The sequence below is a fragment of the Gamsiella multidivaricata genome (assembly GCF_025024155.1).
Source record: "Gamsiella multidivaricata strain RSA 2152 chromosome Unknown BC939scaffold_105, whole genome shotgun sequence".
Classification (NCBI taxonomy): domain Eukaryota; kingdom Fungi; phylum Mortierellomycota; class Mortierellomycetes; order Mortierellales; family Mortierellaceae; genus Gamsiella; species Gamsiella multidivaricata.
In genome coordinates, this window is record NW_026251813.1 from 92227 (window position 1) to 101079 (window position 8853).

Sequence of the window (8853 nt, forward strand, 5' to 3'; positions counted from 1 at the left end):
CAGGGGCGCGTGCCTGCATTACAGGATACGGATATGTCGTTGAATGCGTCTATCATATCCAGCTCCAGAGGATGTCAGATATCGTACGGGAAGTTTTCAATACTTCTGCAACGACGTCTCCTTAACTCAGCACGCTGGAGATGTGTACCGATGCTTAGTAAGGGCCGTCTCAAGGTTGTTGACGTTTAGTATGCCGAGATATTGTTAGACGGGAGTGAGTGTTTTATGGAATGGGAGCACTGTGCGCACCAGCAGAAGAGATGTCGCCTTACACAACAACAGCAGCCTGAGAACGACCAAGCGGCGTCTATAGAAAAAACAGCTCAAGTGTTACAATGTGATATTGTATTCTGTTGCGTGATACTGATCTGCGCTGAACTGTGCCAGGCAGGGCTGCGGTTCGTTATAATGTGACGAAGATGAGTGCAGGAACGGTGGTGGTATAGAGAGACTCAGCTGAGAATGCCATCGAGCGGAAAGAGTGGGCGGAAAAGGTGAAAAATAGTGTAGAGTACAGCTCGGGTTGTTCATGATCCAGTGAACGCTTCCTACTGGTTTCTCGATTAAAAATACTACTGAAATACGGAGAGGTGCGGCGATGTCAGTCATTGACGCGTTGTTGTGGAAGAATAGTTGGTTGCAATTCAGTTACTATTTTTTTTTTTTTTTTTTTGGGGGGGGGGGGTGCTTTATTTCAGATCGGCGGATCTACGGCTCGTAGACGACGTCTGTTCGGAGAATATACTTGTATCCCCTGTTGACCATGAGCGCTTCGTGGAGCATACACTGATCTCCATGCTTGTGGACCAGCAACAGCCCCCTATCTGGTTTGACGGCCACTCCTCCGTTTGGAAGGGTGTATGACAACAGAGATGCTGAAGACTCATCGCCACTTGCCTTCTCTGTTTCTGCCGCTGTAGAGGGCGTCTGTTTTCCCTTCGTCGCCCTCCTTGTCTGCTTTCCGAATCCTGATCCAGATGAATTCGCCGGTGCAGACGAGGGGAGTGCCTTCTTCTTCCCCGTTGGATAAAACACCGTTTCGCCACCTTGCAAATCCGAGTCTCTCTCGCCATTGAGATAGATCAACACCGTGTACTCCGATATCGTCTCTCCAAGCTCCTCCGTCCTGTCCATGACGCTTTCGTCGTAATGCGCTCCAAAAGATTGTCCCTTCTGGTATCGATACAGCCGAATGTTCCTGCTCAATCCTACCGCATGTCTCGCCCGCTTGTTATTCTTCGGCCCTGATGCTATGCATTCGCCTTGGACGCTCTCGAGCCCGAACTTAGGGTGAAGCCATAGCTCTGTCCAGCGATCGCGAAGGCCACATTTGTTCCAGAGCATAGACGCGAACTCTGGGGAATGGAACTGGATGCGGTCGTTATCACGAAAGGCGTAGCCAGGGCGTGGAGTAGGGCGCGGACGAGGCGTTAATGGGTCCAGTTTATCGTCGATCTGGACCTTCATCTCTTGTTGAATGTAGGTGATAAGTGATTGGGTGTCGGTGGGGGAGAGGAAGGATGGGAGGACGAGGACTTGGGTGGGGCCGAGAATAGGGAGCCACCGAGGGACAGGGCGAGAAGAGGAAAAGGATGGGGAGGAGAGGCGGGGCCAGTTCTGGGGATCGGGATTATGTGTTTGTTCCATTAGGGGGGATGAACGTGTGTCGTTGATGGCTGATGGGGATTGGAAGATTGTGTGATCAAAGGACCAAGGATGGAGCTGATGTGACCAGAAAGCAGAGATCTTTCAATTGCGTTTAGGATTTCCTGCTCTTTCTACAATTACGCGCGTAAAATGCCATGCTGTGCAAAAGCGCGCGTTCACTATCAAAGAAAGCAAGAGCAGCTCCTCATCTTCGCCCACATGGGACTGATTGTATTAGATTTAGAAGGATCTTTCAATGGTATCAGCACCGCCAGAGCGATGCGGTTTGAATGCACCCGCAGTCTTTGGTTCTCTACGCCTGTACATCGGCTTCCTTTAGTTCTCTACGCCTGTACATCGGCTTCCTTTGGTCGAGCACAATGGCCTGAGTCGAATGCTGCCCTGAACACAATCTAATGAAATGAGATATGGGCTGAATCAATACATGGGCACACATGGTGAGCAGTACCTGTTGCACACCGCTATATGTCGACTCTTATTCATTTCTGCATCCGCCCTCTCTCTCTTCCGCATCATCTCATCATCTCATCCACTAAACCTGAATTGGAATCGGAGTCGCCATCATGACCGCCAATATGTCTGTTCCAGTGCAAGAGCAGCGCAGTGTACCGACCGTGATGATTGTAGGCGCAGGATTGGGTGGCCTGCTACTGGCCATCCTCTTTGAGCGCGCCAACATACCCTACCACATTTACGAGCGGGCTACGGTCCTTAGACCACTCGGGTAAGTAAATCATCTGCTGAGCTATTGGCGCTGCTGTATACTCTTACTCTAACAGGATATTGACGTGTGCCCTTCATCTGAAAAATAGATCCGCCATGACGATGGGTGCCGACATCCTTCCCGTTTTTGAGCAGCTTGGTCTCCTAGAAGAACTCAAGCAAATCTCCCGACCACTGTCTTCGCTTGATCTTTATAACAAAGACATGAAGTTCCTGGGCCAAATCAACCTAAAGACTCGAAAAGCTGTGTATGTGCACACAATACCATTGTATTTTCTAAAGAGATGAGCCAGTCAATTAACTCAATTCTACACTTCAGCACAGGATATGACAGCATCATCTTCGCGCGCCCGAAATTCCATGAACTTCTGCTCAGACAAGTACCAGCCCACAAAATCAGTCTCGGAAAGAAGGTCCTTAGTTCCGAAGAATCTGATGGCAGAATCATCATCAACTGCTCTGACAACACCAAGTACGAGGGTGAGATTCTCGTGGGAGCTGATGGCGCCTACAGTGGGGTTCGACAGAGTCTCTACAAGCGCATGGCGGAAACGGACATGCTTCCCAAAGTGGACCAGGAGGGCTTTTCGATAGGGTATGTCAGCATGGTAGGGGTAACTAGTCCTCAAGATCCAGAAAAGTACCCGATCCTCAAAGACAGCTACGCTCACTTTTCGCAGGTCCTTGGAGACGACAATTGCAGTGTAAGTGCACGGACTTGGATTGTACGGGGTACCGAAATGGAGATACATGGATCGCAATTGACCCTCTTTTTGTACCCGATAATCGTTTTAGTGGGGCGTTCAGAGCGTCGCAAACAACCAGATTTGTTGGATCCTCAGCACCCAACTTTCGCCCTCGGATGCGAAGGAGCAACAGTTTAGGAACTCAGAATGGGGACCAGAGGCGAATGAGGCGATGATTAGAAAGTATCGAGACTTTCTGTGCCCGTGGGGAGGTACCATGGGAGATATTTTCGATGCAACTGTCGACAGTCTGACTTCGAAGGTGTTCCTGGAAGAAAAGGCTTTCAAGACATGGTACCATTCCCGAACAGTCCTTCTTGGTGATGGTATGCATGTTGATGTGCATTGAGGCGCATTGTATTGTTTATTGTTTGAGCATGTCTTAACCACTTTTTCCTGCCTCAAATAGCGTGCCACAAGGTAATAGCAAGAAACAGATGGTTTGATTGCTCAAATTTGTGGTTGCCAATGAGATTCACCAAATCGTTCCAATATGCGTTATAGATGCTTCCCGGAGCAGGCGTAGGTATGAACAATGCCGCAGCAAAGCCCTCAGTACTGCAGCATACGATACCACTGGTAACTACCCCTATCAACTGTTTGTCTTATAGGGGCCGTGAATGCCATGCAGGATGCTGTGGTGCTCGCGAACTGTCTGTTCAACATACCGGACAATAGTATGAAGAATATCACCGTGGCACTTCAAGGCTATTACAGACAACGATACCCGCGCTCATTCATGCAGTTCCGACGCAGCAATGGCATGTCAAAGATTCTGGCTGGCCAGGTAAGATAAATCATTGGTGTTTATTCATGTAACAAAATGAACCCTACCTCATTCGCTCTGCAACTTTTTCATATATCCTGCTGCCTTAGACCTGGATGGAGCGGGCTCTGCGGTATGTGCTCCTCAACTATATCCCTGATTGGGTCCAGCAGCGCAGCTTTGCCAAGACGTTGGAGTACCGGCCACAGATTGCTTGGTTACCTCTGGTTGAGACTCGAGGGTCAGGACATGTCGTGCCACAAGAATGCGCGAGGAGGGTGATCGAGCAACAGCAGCCGCCACAAGCCGTTTAGTATAACTTTGTTTTTCCGAGGACAACATTCTTCATCCTTTAGCCTACCTCGGCATCTTTCCTCCGACTGCACCTCTCTGCCAATGCATATACATCTGTAATAGAGAGCGCAGCTCGAATAAACAACAGAAAATTAGTCTGCATGTATTTTGTCGACACGAGAATGAAAGAGACCTCAAATAAGGGTGCTTTTGTCAATTCCTGGGATAGGTGATCTGCAGAACATGTTGTTCTCCCGACACTTATCATGCATGCATATTGCATGCAAGCGTGACGAACATGGTGCAACAGGTATTAAGATTTAGTGCAACCGACTTGAATACCGGATATTACGCCTGCATGCAGCATGGAAGTGTTCCTGAAGTCGGAGTGTATGTGGTCTTCGATCTCATCTGGATGGGATGCTTTCATCTGCAACTTGGAATCGCCATTTCACTCATTCTTTTCTTTCCTATTTTTCACTTTTCGCCCCCAAATCTCACAATTCGAACAAAATGTCAGCGCAAACTCCTGAACAGCCAAAATCTGTCCCAACAGTGTTGATCGTAGGAGGTGGACTCGGCGGTCTCATGCTGGGCCAGCTGCTCGAGCAGATCAACGTCCCCTATCACATCTTTGAGCGGGCTAACGAATTGCGCGCTCTAGGGTAAATTCCTGATTCTGTTGTAGGCGTCCACGAGCAATTGAGCGCCTTCTCATCCAGTAATGGCGCATTGACGCGCATTTCTTATTTAAAATAGCTCGGTCATGACCCTCGGCCCAAACATCATCCCCCTCTTTGAGCAGCTGGGCCTGATGGAGGAGATCAACAAGTTCTCGTTGCCGGTCTTCTCCCTTGACATGTACGGCGATGACATGAAGAAAGTCGGCGCAATCGATCTGACATCGCATAAGGCAGTGTAAGTTATTAAGGTGTTATATCTGAAAATGTGCTCCCTCTTTTTTTTTAAAAAAAAACAAATCAATTGATTCTTGGTTTTCTGTATGTCAGTTCCGGAAACGAAAATTTGCTATTCGCAAGACCTCAGCTCTACGAACTTATGAAGAAGCAGGTCCCTGCCAGCAAGATCACTCTCGGCAAGAAGGTTGTTCGTCATGAGGAAAAGGATGGCAAGGTCATCATTCACTGCTCTGACAATACTAAATTCGAGGGCGATATCCTTGTTGGAGCGGACGGCGCCTATAGCGGAGTGCGCCAGAGCCTGTACAAGCAAATGGACGAACAGAACATCCTTCCCAAGAACGACCTTGAGAGCCTTTCGGTTGGATATGTGAGCATGGTCGGCGTTGCTAAACCATCCAACCCCGAAAAGTACCCACAGTTGAAGGACAACTTTGCACACTATTCCCAAGTCCTTGGTCCCGATTCCCGCAGTGTACGTGGTTTGAAATACAAGGATCGGCTTCTCATTGCATTCGACAGCAATAATTAATGGATCATCTTTGTTATTATTTTCTATTTAGTGGGGTGTATTCAGTGTGCCTGGCAATCAAATCTGCTTCGTGCTCAGCTCCCAGTTGTCGACTGCAGAGGCCAAGGACCAGGCATTCCGCAATTCCGAGTGGGGTCCTGAAGCGAACGATGCCATGCTCAAGGAGTTCTATGAGGAACCTTGTCCCTGGGGAGGCAAGATGGGCGACGTTTTCGATGAGACACCCAAGAACTTGATTTCGAAGGTGTTCCTTGAGGAGAAGCTCTTTAAGACGTGGTACCACTCACGGACAGCTCTTATCGGTGATGGTAATGTATCTTGCGGGTGTTTGTTGCTTCTTCTCAGGATGTGGCTCCGTACTATGTGCCGAGCACTGACAACTCTACATTATTAACTGCTCGTCCACTTTTTCTAGCCTGCCACAAGGTAAATCGAATGCAATGAAGCGAAACCTTGTGTGCCTTGTTCGAAGGGCTATGCCTTGGTCCCATCCTGCTAAAGGCTAACCAATTTATTCACCCATGTCTATATCATTTTTTGCTGAACTAGATGCTTCCTGGTGCTGGTCAAGGTAAGAGAGCAGTCCTTGCCATTTTCAATTAAAAATGTTGCAGACAATTTTATTCGACTTTGTGATTACGATACTGATGACGCGTAATATACCATGCATCACTCTGTGTCTCTATAGGAGCTGTGAACGCAATGCAGGACGCTGTTGTGCTTGCCAACTGCATTTACAACATGCCAGATTCAAGCACTGACAGTATCACGGCGGCATTCCAGGAGTACTATAAGCAACGCTTCAGTCGCGCAGAGATGCAGTTTGAACGCAGTAGCAGCATGACTAAGACTATCAGTGGCCAGGTAAGCAGATATAATTGCGACACAGTCCCCTCGGATAATGAAGAAGTATCAGCCAACGCGCTGTACCGTTTTTCTGACAACTGTCCCTGCATTTCTTTGTTTTACCAATAGACATGGGTGGATAGAGTGCTTCGTAACGTGATGCTTAACTACGTGCCCAACTTCATTACTCAGATGAGTTTCATGAAGACTTTTGAGTACCGTCCTCAGATCGCCTGGTTGCCTTTGGCTGAAAACCGTGGCACTGTGAAGGTGCTCCCACAGGAGGGCGTGAGGAAACTCCTTGAAGCGAAGGCGGAGGCTATTTAATGAGACCAGAGCTGTTGTGTATTAGTGATGCTTTTGTACATGCAATAAAACGTTAAAATGAAATACAGAATACAGCGTGTGGCCATCGACCTGCCCAACCAATTCTAGATGAGCAATCAGTTCATCCAGCCGTGTCGTATCCACCAGCGCGGACCGCCTGGATCTTTGGGCTCCAATCTCTAATAGTAACATCCAGGCGGTCCCGGTGTCAAATGAAGCACCCTACAGGAATTCTCCGACTATGCAGAACACTTCACCCTCCCGATCAACATTCTTCGAGCCTTCGTTTCTGGACTGGCGGGAATTGGTTTGTTTCGCCCTAGTATCGTATTCCAGGGCGGACATTTAATCAGCCGAAAAAAATCCCCCAGCTCGAGGCCCCACTTAAGATAGAGAAATTGACGGATCAGGTTGTATTCTCCAACAAGGAAGAGCAAAGGGTCTACTCTTTGGAGTGTGTATTTCTTTGTGCCAGCTATGACCATAGAAAAGCGCGATAGCGTGTTCCAGCAGCAGTATGTTTTCCGCATTCTTCTAACCTGTCAGTCTTTTTACTCACTTTCTAGGACTCTCCCTGTCATTCGTTGCCCACATATCCTGTCGCCTCGGTTATATGGATCACCATTCTATGGACTGTATAACCGTTCCCTCTGAACCTACAAAAAGTTGTGGGCAGCAGAGCCAAGTACTTGCGATGCGATTTGAGAGTAAACTCCTCAGCTCCTCCTTCAAGTCCTCCAAACCCATCAAGATCGACGCGTCTTCACTGACTTGGCGCGTCAACCAGTGTTCTGAACATTTTCAGGTAGAACTCTTCAGTGGATTCGAGCTCATCCATAGCATCGGCAAAACGTTTCCTTGACAAATGAACAGACAAAAAGCTGAGTGAATGTCAGCCGCTGCCTGCTTCAGAGAATGCAGCATCAACAGACCATTCGCGAAGATTCCGGCGTAAACAGTGTGGAGTATCTGAAGGAGGAGGTCTTTCACGTCGCTCAAGAGGGAGAGGGCTGAGAAGTGGGAGCGATGGGCTTTGGCGAGGACTGACTGCTGTTTTCAGCACATGCCTGAAGGATAGGAAGGCGTGATGCTGGCTCAATATCAGCTTCAAAAAGTATGACAGCACATCGGGAGAGACAGCAACGGTAGTAGAAGGAGGAGACGTGGCAGAACAGGTAATTAGTTTATGAGGCACTATAATCAAACTGCCTTGCATAGTAAATGAGCTCGCTTATGAAAATAGTTAGCAAACTGCGCGCGGCAAACGCCTCGAGTCTGGCATAGTACAAAAAAAAAAAGTCAAGCGCGGTTCTCTCCACGCCACCCTAATCCACAGCCTCTTCATCACCAGGTATGGCATGGCTCTTATTGAATAAAAAATGGCGACCATGGTAGGATGTTAAAAGCCTCTCCATCCCCTTCGTCATTTCCTATCTAGCACCTCCTAAAAAACTCTCACATCGAGCTCTCTTCTCGTAATCGCATTATCTGCGCAGTGTCTCGCTTATCTCATTTTCCTCTATTTTATTTTTTACATGCGCGTCCCCCTTTGTCAACAATTTATGAGCGCGTCGTGGCCACTTCCCTCGGACTTTTTTTTTGTGCAGTCAAAGACAAATAGTTGGCGTCGGCGCAACCCCGATCGTGCATTTAAAGATCGTGCAATTTTTTTTTATTTTTTATAACAACTTGTCTCTCGAGTCGTTTACGTTCGCACAGGATCAAGAAGTTGCATGGAGATTTGCCGACATTGCAGGCGATGAAGAAACGACATCCAGATACCTACCAAACGGACATATGTCGTAGGTGTGAGAGGGAACCAGAGACGAACGATCATCTTTGGCGTTGTTCGGCTACCTTGTGCGACCAGCGACAAGAGTGGAGGGACGCGGTGGAGGAAGTGGAGTTGAATGGATATCGTGCATGGAGACAGGCAGTGCGAAAATGGGAACAGGAGAGAGAGGAGGCCGAACGGAAGGACAAGCCCTTCACTGCGACTTGTCCCAACTTCTCGGCAACAGGAACGAAGGC

The 8853-nt window shown here is 48.3% G+C and overlaps 3 protein-coding genes across 3 annotated transcripts; 2 read left to right on the forward strand and 1 right to left on the reverse strand.

Annotated features, from left to right (window-relative positions):
* Window positions 1-678: 678 nt before the first annotated feature.
* BC939DRAFT_467203 (uncharacterized protein) lies at window positions 679-1746 on the reverse strand. The gene has a single exon (XM_051557745.1). It carries the CDS (start codon window positions 1645-1647, stop codon window positions 709-711), a length of 939 nt encoding a protein of 312 aa, XP_051407107.1. The 5' UTR covers window positions 1648-1746; the 3' UTR covers window positions 679-708.
* A 391-nt stretch (window positions 1747-2137) lies between these two features.
* BC939DRAFT_467205 (uncharacterized protein) lies at window positions 2138-4359 on the forward strand. Its single transcript, XM_051557746.1, has 8 exons — window positions 2138-2392; window positions 2481-2639; window positions 2711-3095; window positions 3187-3463; window positions 3547-3557; window positions 3642-3663; window positions 3749-3924; window positions 4014-4359. Exons 1-8 carry the CDS (start codon window positions 2232-2234, stop codon window positions 4215-4217), a joined length of 1395 nt encoding a protein of 464 aa, XP_051407108.1. The 5' UTR covers window positions 2138-2231; the 3' UTR covers window positions 4218-4359.
* A 282-nt stretch (window positions 4360-4641) lies between these two features.
* BC939DRAFT_467209 (uncharacterized protein) lies at window positions 4642-6885 on the forward strand. Its single transcript, XM_051557747.1, has 8 exons — window positions 4642-4862; window positions 4957-5115; window positions 5208-5592; window positions 5681-5957; window positions 6065-6075; window positions 6199-6220; window positions 6338-6513; window positions 6625-6885. Exons 1-8 carry the CDS (start codon window positions 4711-4713, stop codon window positions 6820-6822), a joined length of 1380 nt encoding a protein of 459 aa, XP_051407109.1. The 5' UTR covers window positions 4642-4710; the 3' UTR covers window positions 6823-6885.
* Window positions 6886-8853: the final 1968 nt, after the last annotated feature.